Source organism: Typopeltis vanoorti, chromosome 3 (assembly GCF_054136105.1).
Source record: "Typopeltis vanoorti isolate ZY-2024b chromosome 3, IOZ_Tvanoo_1.0, whole genome shotgun sequence".
Classification (NCBI taxonomy): Eukaryota; Metazoa; Arthropoda; class Arachnida; order Uropygi; family Thelyphonidae; genus Typopeltis; species Typopeltis vanoorti.
In genome coordinates, this window is record NC_143551.1 from 77969092 (window position 1) to 77984292 (window position 15201).

Here is a 15201-nt window from a genome sequence, read left to right on the forward strand (position 1 = left end):
GCCAGATTTAAGGTGATCATTAGTGCACTCCAGGGAACAACCCTTGGATCATTGTTGTTCAACCTATGTATATTAACAAAGACCTTATAGAGAAATTTTACTTGTTTGCTGATGACACAAAGATTCGCAGAGAAATATTAGCAGCACAGCTAATATTTCATAATTTGAATATACTGGAAGAACTGTGGGCAAATTTCAGTTCACTGGTTGTAAGTGTAAAGTTATGCACTAGGTTATGATGAGATTTCCAACACCATATTGGTGGGATTATGCTTGGAGAAACTGATGAGGCTAGGGATCTTGGAGTTACACATAGGAATTTGAAGTTAAAAGGTCACATAGTAAAAATTACAAATAGAGCTAATTTCAAATTTGCAAAAAATTGCAAATACAGCTGTAATACAGGACATTTAATGCTGAATCAAAAATTGACATATAGTAACATTGTATTGTTTGTTTACAAGTCCTTGGTACAGCTGCACCTGGGCTTCTGTGTCTGGATTTGGTCATCTGGGTTCCAAGAGGATGAAGAATCTGTGGCAAGGTGCAAAGAGTTTTAAAGATATTAGGTAATCTAATGTATTATGTGGACAAGTTAGAATTCATTAGAATTAGAATCTGTGGGCAGACAGCAAACAGTGGTAAAGAGGGATGTTGTGATAGTGTTAAAGTATATCATTTGATGAAATTTTTCATTATATGAAAGGAGGTGTAGGACGAGGCCAAACCAGTAAAAAACGGTATCATACCATCACACGACCCTGAATTGCATATTTGCAGTTATGCACTCTGGTAAAAGATGTTCACCGGGCATCCACCACACCCATCCATCTGCTTGGTAGAGGGTATAGCATTGTCACTCCATAGCATGGCTTTTCGAGCTTTCAATTCCACTACTCTCATTACATGCTCTTAACAAGCCACTTGCAAGTGGCTTGTTAAGAGCATGTAATGAGAGTACAATGCTGCATGTTTGTTCGGGTAACATAGGGCTTGAATATTGCTGTCCTACCATGGAAACCCACGTTGTGAGCCTCACTTCTGAATGTTTTTGTGCAGATTCATATTCCAGCCTTTGCCTGGAACTCTGCATTCAACATCATCTGATGAATGGCAGTTTTTACATGTTGTCCTTTGTAGCAACCTATGGTCATGTTTGATGAATGTGATGGGTCATCCACTGCAGAGAGCACTTGTAGTTAACTTCCTGAGCTTCCATCTCAGTATAGTATCACTAATTGTTGACCTGGGATGGCCCAATTTGTCAACAATTTGCCAAACAGACTTGCAACATAGCATCCTATCACAATGTCTGTTTCAAACTTCATTAGTTCCCTTCTCATAGTCATTTCACCTGGACACAGTTGCACTGACTTAGGAGCATCATATTTCTCCAATTTATACCTGCTATAAACATGTGACTTGTTGCATGCACTATACATCTTGCCCATGTAGTTGTATGTTGACTTCTTTCTAAGCTTACCTACTTCAGTTGACCTCCAGTTCAATACACAGTTTTGCAGACGACAGCACATTGCACTCCTCCCTTTCATTTGATAAACCTTAATCTGCACAAGTCGTTTCAACCTGCAGAACATCAATCACTACTGCCCTCAATTCAGATCTCCAATGGGGTTCAGATAACTTCATCAATTTCAATGCTAGTAAAACAGAAAAAAGCAAAAAAAACCATTTTCTCCCAATACAATTTTTGATAGAAATTTCCAGACACGATGCGATTTCTCTTCTTGGAATCACCCTGACATCAAGACTCTCCTGGCATAAACACATCACAACCATTGCATCCTCAACTTCTAAAAAACTAGGATTTCTCTTTCACTCATGATGTTACTTCACCTAGCTGTTAACCTTATACAAATCACAAATCTGTCCAGCTATTGAATACTGCTGCCACACTTGGAGTGGAGCCCCCCCCCCCCCCCTAAGTGTTCTCTCAAAGTGCTTAACTCTACAGAGGAGAGCAATTAGATTGATTAATAACCAACTCACTCCAACTACTTTCGTGCAGGTGTTTGGTTTCTGCATTATGTGTATTCTATAAATATTTCCATGGCAAATGTTCATCAGAAATAGCATCAATAATTCCCCCACTCAGTACTAAGTCCATTGGAACACATGCAGTTGCCACCAAATATCCTTTCACAGTACATCTTGAAACCCACACAAAAAGTTTTTTCCTCCTCCTTCATCCCTGCTTACTGCTGTATTGTGTCATTCTTTCCCCTGATGTGTTTCCCAAGGAATACAATATACAGGTTTTAAATCAAATGTAAACAACTCCTTTCTCAACCTAGGTTTGATTAACCAACCTCTCCCGTATGGGCTCAATTAAAAAAAAAAAAAAGCAGTGGTGTTCCTATGTCTCAATAAGTCAATAGGAGTTCCATAAAGTGACTAGTAGTACTGCAACGGTGCTGTTTTCATAAAGTTAATGATTTTCCTTAGAAGGTTATGTTTTTTAAATAAAAAAAATATTCTATAGAAACTTCTTGATATTGAGACCACATGTGTTTGCAGAAGTTTAATAAAATAAACAATATAGCCTTAAAAGTTTCATAAGTCATCGGACTTACATCATCCAGGATACTAGCAAAATTTATACACAAAATAGACTAGAAACCAATTACACATAGCAGATATTATCCTTCACAATTACTATATACAAACAAATAACCAGAATAGAAAAAAATAAATAAAAAAAATAATTACTCTATGCATTGAAATGATACTACGAGCGTGGGCTGAAAAGTTCTCGGTCTCGACCATAAATGGCAACACTATCGGCAAGATTTTTCTTTTTTTTTTTCTAAGTTGGTACATCTGTCATAAGCACCTATGTGAAATTGCAAATCATTTTATCAAGTAGTTTGTTTTATACAGCTGTCTGAAGCAAGAGTGATGTCTGTATCCCTTGAAATGGATAAAATTGAGTATCGTGTGGTTATAAAATTCTTTGTAAAAGAAGATTTAATGCCAAAAGAAATTCATTTGAAGTTCATAAAAATTTATGGGCATTCTTCTCCTTTGTTTTTAACAATTAAGAAATGGGCTGCTGAGTTTAAACGTGGCTGTACCAGCCTTGAAGATGATCCACGTGAAGGACGTACAAAAAGTGTAACAACACCAAAAATCATTGATCAAGTGCACGATATGTATTGGATGACCGGCGAGTCAAAGTGCATGAAATTGCTGGGGGCTATAGGCATTTCAAAAGAACGTGTAGGATATATTTTGCATGAAGAATTGTAAATGAAAAAGCTTTGTGCAAGATGGGTGCCACGCTTGCTCACGGCAGATCAAAACCGCACTCACATAAAAAATCTCTGAACAGTGCTTGGAACATTTTAACAAGAATAAAACTGATTCTGTGCGTCGATTTATTGCTATAGATGAGACTTGGATTCATCATTACGCACCAGAATCCAAACAGTGGACAGAAACCGGTTGTTCACCACCAAAGAAGACAAAGTTGGTTCCATCAGGACAAGTCATGGCATCGGTGTTTTGGGATACTAAAGGCATTGTGTTTTTTAATTATCTTGAAAAGGGTAAAACAATAACTAGAGAATATTATTCCGATCTTTTAACCAGACTAGACGAAAAAATTTGTGAGAAAAGACCCAGTTTAATTTTCCCATTGCCACCAATGGGAAAATTAAGGGATCTGCACTATGAATTGTTGGAACGTCCACCAACCAGATTTGACTCCCTGTGACTTCTATCTCTTCCCAAAACTAAAACTCTTCCTCGCTGTTTATCGTTTTCTTCGAATCAAGAGGTGATCGCAGCTGTAGAGGGGTATTTTGCAGATCTCACTGAGAACCACTATAGGGATGGAATAATAGCACTGGAGCATCGCTGGAATAAATGTATTAGTCTTAAGGGAGATTATGTCAAAAAATAAAAAGAATTTTGAAATTATAAATCCGTTTTTTCATTGTTAGGTCGAGAACTTTTCAGACCACCCTTGTATTTGTTGCTGTCACATTCTCTGCATGGTGTATCCAGGTCATTGGTAGTTAGATTTTTACTGAATGCAGACTAAACTTATTGTAGATTTAAGCCATGATTTTTGTTACATTGTGTGAGGATCAGCAGCATTTCAGAGACTTCTTTGAACTTTCTTGTAAAACAGTCATGATCAATATGTGATGTTTTTGTTTTTTGCCAAACTATTTGATGGCCTGTATTTGTTGTATGGAATGCCACACTTGATTTATGCCATCCTTTTTCAACATTTGTTCCTGTCTAGTCTGTATAGTTCCACAAGAACAGTGAATCTTGTAAACGCCTTTTTTTTTTTATTTTATAGGGTGAAGTGGATATTTTGGTGGATGTAAGAATCTGGAGATTTTATACAATGGCCAAAAAGCTACCTTAATGTTACTTAAGTAAAGGAGCTATCAGAGGTGTATTAAGAACTGCTTTTGTTGAATGTGAGAGTATGCCTCAGGTACCATGGTTCTTCATTCCTGTTTTTTGATGTACTGGAAATGTGTGTTCTATCTCGTAATGTTTTAATCATGCCTATCTTTGGTAATGGATGATGGCATGAAGCAGCATGTAAAAATCATCCAGTTGTGTTAGGTTTTCTATATACTGAAAAGGTCAATCTCATTTCTTCATTTACTTCAAGAAGGATTATCAAGGAATAGTAATTTTTTTTCCAAAATAGCAATTTTCCAGTACAAGAGGGAATTTTATTTTAGGATGCAAAATAACGAAAATATCATCAATGTAACATAACTAAGTTTTTGGTTTCATGCAATGATGGTTTTCAGTAGCATTTGTTTCAAAATTTTCCATAAAGATGAATTGTGCTCTCTCTCTCTCTGCAATGTTGATTGACTTGGTATCTTCAAATATTTTTGGTATCAGTGAAACTTGGTTAACTAAGGAGGATATACTGACAGGGATAGAAACTGAGGGGGTATAGCATACTTTGGAAGGATAGGGAAGATAAATGCAGTGGTAGAGTGTAACTCATAAAAGACGAATTGTGCTCTGTCTCCCATGGTAGAATCAAAGTGGAAGGTACACTAATAGCATTGAGATTATGTATTGCAAATAGAAGGTTATAGGGTAAGATATTTAGTGGGATGCTGCTGTAGATCAGGAATTAATTTTCAGTGAATGAACAGGAGATGTTTAGGTAAATTAGTTTGACAAGAGTAAAATGAATAATCATTAAGGTGGGGGGGGGACTTCAACTATAGAAATATATAAACTGTGGAGGAAGTGAATACTAAGGGAACTGAATTATTGGACTTCTTGAGGGAGATCTGTCTTAGGCAGTATGTGGTGTGGAGGGAACATGAAAATCAAGAGTTTGGACATGACAATCCAGTCACATCTGATTGTGGTTGTGTTGCCATACTTCTCTCCAGTTGGTGAGTGTGACCATGTAGGTCCTGACTGGGAGAGTGCATAAGTATAGGTGTCAAAGCAGAATGAATTTATATGAAATAATATGGCAGACAACTTGGAGTGGTACAGTGGAAGAAAAAATTTGAAGGAAGAGCAGTCAGTAGTGCATGGGAGATAATTAAGAAAGAACTGCTGACAGCAGTGACAGATAGTATACCTCAAGATAAAGCAATTTTGAGTCAGATGACTAGAGAAATTAAACAGGAATTGCATTATCATCATCAAATTCCTGCCATGTACCCTCAAAGGGTGTACAGGATATGATAGTACTACATGAAAAATTTACATCATTACTAACTTCCTATCTACAATTTTCCTCCAAATTGGTCTGTTACTTGTCAAGACTCCAATATTATCATATCTTATATTTCTATCGTCTAAGGCACTTAGTACCGTATTAATCCACCTATATCTTGGTCTTCCTCTGGGTCGTTTTCTTGCCAAACCTGGAAGAGAATGCTTGTTTTGTTAATCTTTCCTCGCCCGTTCTGTTTATGTGACCACACCACTTGAGATTAGCTCTGCTAATGCATTCCTGGATGCTGACAATGTCAAGTTCTTTCCTAATATCCTCATTTTTAATATGATATTGTCATTGACCATCTGTTCACGCCTCTAATTTTTCTCAGGACTCTCATATCTGCAGTCTCTAGTCTTTGGTCAAGTGTTTTACTTCTGACCCAGCTCTCAGATCCATAAGTTAAAATTGGTTTGAACACTGTCTTGTATACTGCAAATTTAGTATTCTGACTAATTTCTCTCTTATTCCATATGAATTTATTCAATTGACTTCCTACCATACCAGCTTTGTCAATTCTGTTATCTATTTCCATATTTAATTTACCATCTTCACTAAAAATTGTGCCCAAGTAACTGAAATGTTTTACTTGTTCCATAGGTTCTACATTCACAGTGCAGTTTACATTTCAATGCTTCTGCCTATTTTCATTGTCTTTGTCTTTTTATTGCTGACCTTCATACCATATCTATTACAACAGTTATTCAATTTCGTCAGGGAATCTTGCAGACTTGTAGCAGGTTTATTTAGAAGTATAACATCGTCTGCATAAAGCAAAGAGCTGACATTAACATCTCCAATTTTGATATCATGTTTAATATCGCTTTCCTTCATAATGTGATCCATATAGATAATGAATAACAGAGGGGATAATGTACATCCTTGTCTCACGCCAGATTTAACATTAAACCATCTTCCTGTACTTCCTTCAATTCTAACTGCTGACTTACAACTCAAATAAAGACTAAGTATTGCTTGGTATAATGCCCCACTGACACCATATAACTGTAGCATATCGAATAGCTTCTCTCTCTTGGCACCTTGTCATATGCCTTTTCCAAATCGACAAAACTTATCTTAATCGACAATACAGATCTTTATTATACTTCCATGATTTCTCCGCTATTTGTCGTAAAGTGAAGATCCGATCCTGACAGCTTCTATTTGACCTGAATTCAGCTTGCTCACCAAGCTTTTCTTCCACAATTCTTCTCAACTGTTTCTCAAGTATACTTGCATAAATCTTACCAGGAACACTCAGTAGGGAAATACGTCTGTAATTTTCACATTCAGTTTTATTTCCCTTTTTATATATGGGTACTATGAGAGCTCTATTCCAATCATCGGGAATTTGTCCCTCTGTCTAGTCATTCTGAACTATGCAATGCAGCCACTGTAAGACTTTTGTACCACCATACTTCAGCATTTCTGGTCGAATATCATCTACTCCTGCTGCTTTTCCACATTTCAGGCCTTTGATGCCATTTTCTACTTCAAGTATATATATATTCCTGACTGTATGCCTGTTGAGTGTTTTTTACCACTGTGCTATCATCGCTTGTTTCATTTAGCAATTTTTCGAAGTAATTACTCCATACTTCGAGGATATCTTTTTCTCCCATTTTCATGTCACCTTTACATCACTAACTCCTTTTACAGTACTCTTTCCTCCATTCCTAAGCTTCTTCAACAACCTCCAGAATATTTTGCTACTTTCTTGATATTTATTTTCTATGTTCTTGCCAAAGTCCTCCCATGACTTTTCTTTAGCTGGTTTTACGCTGTGTTTGGCTTTCTTACATTTGTCTCTGTATTCTCTAAGAGCACAAGCTGACTTATTTGCCAGGAACTTTTTATATGCTTTCTTCTTTTACAGAATACACATGATGGTACAGGAATTGCATATCAAAAAGAAATTATGGAAGTCATAAAGAGATAGGTGGAGAGCAGTTGCATGAGGAATATAAGGCCCAGTCTAGGTGACTGGTATAGTAAAGAGAGAAAATTTAGAATACAAGAAGAGACTAGCACTGCAATCCAATGACAATCCCAAGTTTTTTTTATGTGGATACACTAGCTTGCTTACTGGAAACATTACTTAAGTGACCAATGCAGATTACATACTTGAGCTATTTAATGATCACTTTGTTAGTGCATAATTGTCTAGAATATCATTATAGGCCACAGAGTCAAGATTCCATCACTGGAATTTATGATAGGGCATGCAAACTACATAATTTATCAGACAGAAGATGCAGGGGGGGGGTATGATATGATTGAGACATTTAACTGTTCAAAGGTTATCAGCTTGATACTGGAAAGATTTTTCACATGGTAGAATGAAGAAAAGGGTTCCATTCATGGAAATTGCAAAAGGAAATAGTGAGTGAGATAGCAAGAAAGTTTTTTTGCATGGAAAGCATTGGGAATTTTTTGCATGGAGAGCATTGGGAATATGGAATACATTGCCTGAGTGGATCATAGAAATGAAAATGGTGGATAAGCTTGTGTTTAGTATTGATCTCCCACAGTGAGTCTCATGACTCCACAGATGTTAGGAAAATAATAATTCAAATATTATTTTTTTAAAAAAAAAATGAAAGAACGTGAAAACAAGAATTAAGCCTTGAAGTCTCTAGGACAATATTTGGCGATTATATTGATTCTAGAGAGGCATGTAGTGAAGTTATCTGCAAGAATAGAAAAATCAGAAGTTCATGATAGTTTTATATTGTTGTAGGTAGCTGAGGGAAAAGAAGAAATCATATTTGGCAGAGACGGTATGATTTCTTCCTTGACAGACAATTTGAAGTTCAGAGGACATATTGCAAATATGAATAATATCTCCAAGTGATTCTTGGATGTAAGACATACAGTAGACTCTCGACTATCCGGTCTCCGTACTATCCGGAGCCCGGATTTTATCACGGCGAATTGTAATAATACTGTAATTCTACATGATAAAATGAGGAATATGTTCTGTAATTTACTTTGCCAAGGCGTTGCAAGTGGGCATCTGCTACAATCCTCCTACGTGCCGTGTGCATAACACAAGTTGAGACATGCAAAGTGTAGATTTCCCTGCTTCATCAGTTGTGTATCGGATGGCCATAAGTGCGGAATACATTTGCCACTGTTCCTGGTTACATTAGTAAATTGTTAGTAAAGAGATTTAAAACATATCACTTGTAAAGTCTTGGAAAATTCTTTTGGACCATGAAGGTGAACATTTCAACCTTGAACCCATGTGTGAAACCGAAGTGGAAGATGAAAACGATAAACTTGTTTCATTGCTCAAAAATGTACCGAGCTGTGACGATGTCAGTGCAGAGGACATTACAGAATGGATGTCAAACGACGAAGTTGATGAAATAACTGACAACGATATTGTGGAAATGGTGACACAGGGGGAAGAAGAAGAGGAGGAGGAGGCATCCTTAGATGACAGGAAAAATCTTATCCCACATTTGGAAGGGTTCAGGATGATTGAGGCAGCGCTGCAGTACATTAGTGAGCAGGAGGAAGCGACGCCAGCCGATATCATCTGCTTGCATAAGTGGAAGAGGACATTGCATCGCGGAAGAGGGCTAAAAGGGTGAAGCAGTCATCTATAATGGACTTTTTCAAAAACTAAGAACTGTAAGTTTTGACTCTTTCATCTTAGGCCTACCTTTTCACATTTGTGTGAAAAGGTAGGCCTAGAACTCCAGCCTGCCCTTCTGCCACATTAGGCTGGATAGTCGAGAGTCTGTTGTATAGACAAAACAAGCCACATAAGCAATCCTGCTTTATGAGTCTGATGCAACTACATTGGGACTGTTGTGTATCTCTTTGGTTTCTTAGTGATGGTGACTGGTTTCTGGAGGACTCCCTATGGGAACAGAGTGAAAATGTGTAACTTACAAAGTTTAGGAAGTAGGCATAAAAGGTGGGGGGGGGGGAGACATGATAGAAACATATGAGGTACTGCAAAAGATGTTGTATGGACTAGATTTGCTAAAGAAATTTTCCAATACATGACCAGACAAGATAGAGAACAAGACATTATCTTTTGGAATTTGTATAATAGTATGGTTAGCACTGCAAAGACTAGATTTTTTGTTTGGTAAGTGTTAAATGAGTAGAATAGGTTGCTAGAGAGAGAGAGAGTGAGAGGTATTCATGAGTACAATGTGGTGAATGACTTCAAGAGAGAGATTGTGGGCATTGTGTGAATAATGGGTATGAGACAATGAGTCATTGAACTCCATGGTGATGTCTATATAATAATAATATTTTTATTATTTTAGCTCTGGACTTAATGCATTATAACCATTGTAACTAATGCTCACTAAAAAGCAAAAGCACTCTTCTGGAAATTTTCATCATAAGAAATTTATGACTGTTATTTCATGGTGGCTTTTGAAACATGAAAAGAAGGGCGCATAAACAATCTGTTAATGTTTTTAGTTTACATTACGAAACCTTTTTTCGTAATATAAACTTTACTATTTTTACAGGATATCAGCAGTATTAAACACTTCTGTACTGTCCTAAAATTGTGTTTATTGGAAATGGAATAAATATGCATCTTTAACGTTAGGAGTGTGCTCATAGTTAAAATGGTATTATATCAAGATAATGTATTCTACAGTTTGCAAAGCCAGGTTTGATTTCTTAAAAAAATATAAGAATGAGCTGCCAGCACATGATTATTGCATATAGTTGATGAAGAATTCACCTGTAAAGAAAGTTTTAGCCAGTGAATAGTGCATCATATGAGTATGGAATTTCTGTTGCATGATCTGTTGATTATGCAGTGACTGTAGTCTTTGAAGATTACATTCACAGTAATAACAGTTTCCCTGAACTTGTTAATTATTTGTATGCTATTTCAGTTTAATGATGATAGTTTTCATAAGAATCAAAGACATCTTAACAGTGCTAACATTGCAATGGATAAGGAGTCATTGGACTTTATACCATGCAACTTTTTCCTGCCAGATTGTGTTAAGGATACTTTGTATGTACTACCACCACTGTTACAAGACATTGTAACAGTATCAGTAAACTCTGCTGTGAAATAAATGCATTAAGATGTGTACTAGCACTCACATTGAAGATTTAAAGCTCTGATTTTCTATACAAAATTTAGAGAAAATATTTCCTTTATTTAGTATTTATTTCATTTTCCATAAACAGTTGATTTTTAATAACAATTTGTGTTTACTTTGTGAAGAATAAGCCTGTAATTTTTCAGTATGCTACTAGTATTTTATTTCAGTTATAGTAGAAAGCTTATTTTTCACTTGGTTAGAATATAATAAATTTAGTTTAATCCTTTATCCAAGTGTGAGCAAACAAAGTTTGCACCTGAAAGTCTCTTCAGGACTGGGGTAAGGTGGTACAACACCAGGGCGACTCCTTGCAAAGGTGGAGCAAGCTACCAACACTCCTATCTCAGTATCTCCCATAATGCAAAACACATCTCCTTGCAGATATGTCTAATGTTATGCATTAAGGGAAGTGCCACTACCCAGACTAGTTTCGACCTTTATTGAGGTCTCTTCAGTGAGAGCCAGGCCCAAGTGGAGATACCAGTCAGAAGCATTAGCAAGGTCATCTCTACCTATAGGAGGTGCCAATTATTGGAGATGCCAATTGCCATCTCTACCTATAGGAGTCTGGGTAGTGGCCCTTCCATTAATGCATAACATTAGACATATCCTCAAGGAGATGTGTTTTGCATTATGGGAGATACTGAGATAGGAGTGTTGGTAGCTTGCTCCACCTTTGCAAGGAGTCGCCCTGGTGTTGTACCACCTTACCCCAGTCCTGAAGATACTTTCAGGCGCAAACTTTGTTTGCTCACACTTGGATAAAGGATTAAACTAAATTTATTATATCAGTTATAGTAGATTTTAATTCTTTGGGTAGAGTGAAGAAATTTGCATTTACTTAGTTGTGATTTTACTTGAATAACAGACTGCATAAAAAGAGCACTATCAAGATTTCCTATTGTGCAAAGAAAAAAGAAAAGTAATTGATTTTTATTTTTTATTTCAGAACTTTGTTTCCACAATAGCAAGTCTCAGTCTTGATGATATAGAAAGACTAGCAGTTTGCAACCTTGAATCAGAAGGTGTGAAGTCTTGTCAAGGATGGACACATATGCCACAGAAGATTGAATTGTGAAGCACTAAATATGTTTTAAATATTCATTCCATGCAAGAAACTTCAATAATGTGACTTGCAAATTTAAAAATGCTGGTCTGCTACCAGTTGAAGTCATCTTTGTGAATTGTAAAATGTAGAGCTTTGACAGATGATTTCTCCCCCTCCCAATCTTGTCATCTTCAAAATGTATTTAAAATTTGTAGCATACAAGTGCATCATACATTTATAATAAATAGTAATATTCATCCAATTGCTTAATTCTAAGTAAGGCTCCATTCTAAAAAAAAGATCTTTGAGATTTTGCTTTTGCTTTCATTATTATATATGCATTTAAAAAATATGGCAATATAGACATTTGATCTTATTTTTTGATCATGCAAGTTTCCCTAAAGAAATTTATTTATAACTTTTTGCAAACGCGTTGCTTTGGAACGAATTCAAAAGAAGGCAATTACTTTACTTTCTTACAACAGAAATGCCACTTAATAATCTTGTGTTTTGTCAGTAAAGATACTTAATCCTAAATGATTTACAGAATCAAGTAGGGTATTTGTTAAGCTGACATTTAGTGGGTTTCAGTTGTTTGAGTGGACATTCACATATGTTGCTGCAATGTATTTAAATCAGGTTCAAGATAAAAGTATTCAGTTTTAGAATAATGTGATGTCCTTTCCATTTTTTAACTTGAATTTTACTGATTACCATCCTTGCTTTGAGCCAGTGGTCTGCAAACTGAAGAGTGTGCAAAAGAGACAGGGAAAAGAAATAGTTTTATGAAATCATTTTGTAAAAAAGCATTGTTTAAAATGGATTGAGATTTAGGAGTAAACAAATTTTTGATAGTATCATACATTTGTCATAAATTAACATGAATGGTCGGCTCTTCTATCATTAGCACAGCATGTATCTGTTTCCAGACACCTGCAGTTTTTTAAATATAATATAAAATGTTAATTATCTATAAATTTTTACCAAAATTTGTTATTGTAGGGTCTAAGTTGGAAGAGGGGATTTAAAAAAAAAAAAAAAAAAAAAAAAATCAGTAGTACACGTGATTCCTCTCTTACAAGGGATGGAATGCACACAGCTAAAAACTTTGTAGACCACTGCTATACACTATTGTGAACAATATAAGCTATGCATCTTATTACATAGAATTGCATAACTTCAGTTCTGTATTACATAATCTCAGATAACTCTGGAGAAATTACACATTCACTGCCTTTTCAATTTTGACTGATTTATAAACTCCAATTTGTTATCCACTGTGATCTAAAGTGCCTGTGGGTGTTGCTATCATCTTTGAGTAAATACCTCGGAAGTTCTTTCTTAAATTGCCATTGATTTTACAGTTAATATAAAAATAGAAAAAAAGTGATATGTCATCACTATCTATTTATTCAATCATTTTAAACTAATATAGCTAGAATGTATTCTATTTATATTCATTCAAATATAAAAGTTCGTTTAAAGTTTAAATAGTGTGGATAGTTTGACAAGAACATCAACTTTCTCTCTGAATTTTAACTGGTTATGACACACTAAAATCTGAATGTTTTGGGTATATTGTACTGCCCTATTTCTCTGCTGTATGAATATTAATAAATATTCATTGTTGATACAATGAACTCTTGATTATCTATCCATTTGTTCATTGCTTGCTTCAGAAAAGATAGTTATCATGTCCTTTGAGAGATGAAGTTAATTTATTCTGACTGGATGCCATTTATAATTAGTGATAGTCTTGTGCCAGCTGTCTCTGATTGGCTATCAGTGGTGACTGAACTGCCTACTCAGTCTCCAAAAGTTAGATGGAACTCAAATGGCCTCACCCACTCCCTATTAGGGAATAGAAGGTAGCTGCATATTATTTAAAGCCTTTCTTTGAACAGGTTTGTTTGGGGGGGAAAAAGTGCTTTTGTTTTGATTATTGATGTTTAAAGCTAGATTTCATATGTAATTAATGTATATCCATTATTTTTATTTCATTTTTTTTTTCACATTATCATTTTCTTCTTTTCTCTTCTCTTTATCTGTGATAATCAAGAGGTAATTGTATCTGTATTTCTAACAAAAAATGGTAGTTTTAATTAGTAATGTATATAATTTGGACAGTAAACATGAGGGTAAAGAAAATATTCAAAATTTATGGTGCTGGTTAGTTTCAAAAGTAATTAAATTCTTTGGAAAAGATATAATCTATAACCCATTCATGAAATAAATATTAACACTGAAGTCTCTGAACTCTAGTTAATTCTTCAACTGCACTTTCACTACCAGTTAAGTAATGAGTATGATTATATATACTCCTGGTACTCACTGATTATAATATAATTGCATGTATTATGTTCATTGATATCTAGTTTCTCTGATATGTTTTTGTGAAAAGCCAAGAAAAAATTTAAACAAAAATTCATTTATTCCCCTTTCCCTCTAGAGAACCGAGTATTGATGAACAAGGAGAAATTATAAATGTTCATGTACATATAGTATATACTGCTCCACCACAGGTACACTATAATTGTTCACTAATTCTATAGCCATTTTGTACAATGCTTCCATTGTCAGTGTGATTTGCCTGTAGTGTCATCAGCAAACACAGCAGTTGTAATAGATTTTTAGCACTTTTGTCTTTGTGAATATTATTTGAGTTTTTTTTTTTTTCACTTTACCCTTGATAATTTAACACATTTACATTGTAATTATCTTTTATGTGGTGTGTTCAAAGATAACTTTACTGTAAAACAAGTGATATAAAAGAAAGTTATGCAGTTTATTCCTCACTCCCCACATTTTCACTCTACCTGAATTTATATCGGATATGTATGAATTAACTTGTCAATATAAGTTGATCTCGTGTCAGAATTCCAAAGTTGCTCTCTGACAGCTAATACTGACAAGTACAATGATCCATGGGATATAAATTACCTTGTCCAATCTAATTCTTTTGACACTTTGGAACAACACTTAATTTGAAAATCTTTATAACTGGTATTAAATAACTATATATATATATATATATATATATATAGTTAACATGGTTTTTAAGTAGAATTATATTGAACTTGATATGTATCCCACATAATTGCCAATGCTTAGAACATGTTCCTATCAGGTATCTAAAACTATTTGTTGAAATACATGACTAAAATAAACAGATCATGCTGACATGTTTCCAACTTCATCTACTTGAATAAATACACATTATAATACCATATTGTTATATATTGAATGAAGACTTGCTGTGTGGCATCTGATGTTCAATTTTTTGTATTTCTTGATTTGTGTGGGAGAAAGAA

At 35.1% G+C, this 15201-nt stretch overlaps 1 protein-coding gene across 1 annotated transcript in view; it reads left to right on the forward strand.

Moving 5' to 3' along the window:
• The window catches only part of LOC150108300 (ubiquitin-like protein 4A), a 66599-nt gene extending 52068 nt beyond the window's left edge, over positions 1-14531 (forward strand). The window contains exon 4 of the mRNA XM_090390686.1: positions 11792-14531. Within this exon, the coding sequence (XP_090246812.1) occupies positions 11792-11920 (129 nt within the window). The 3' untranslated portion in view covers positions 11921-14531. The remainder of the gene's footprint in view (positions 1-11791) is intronic.
• Positions 14532-15201: the final 670 nt, after the last annotated feature.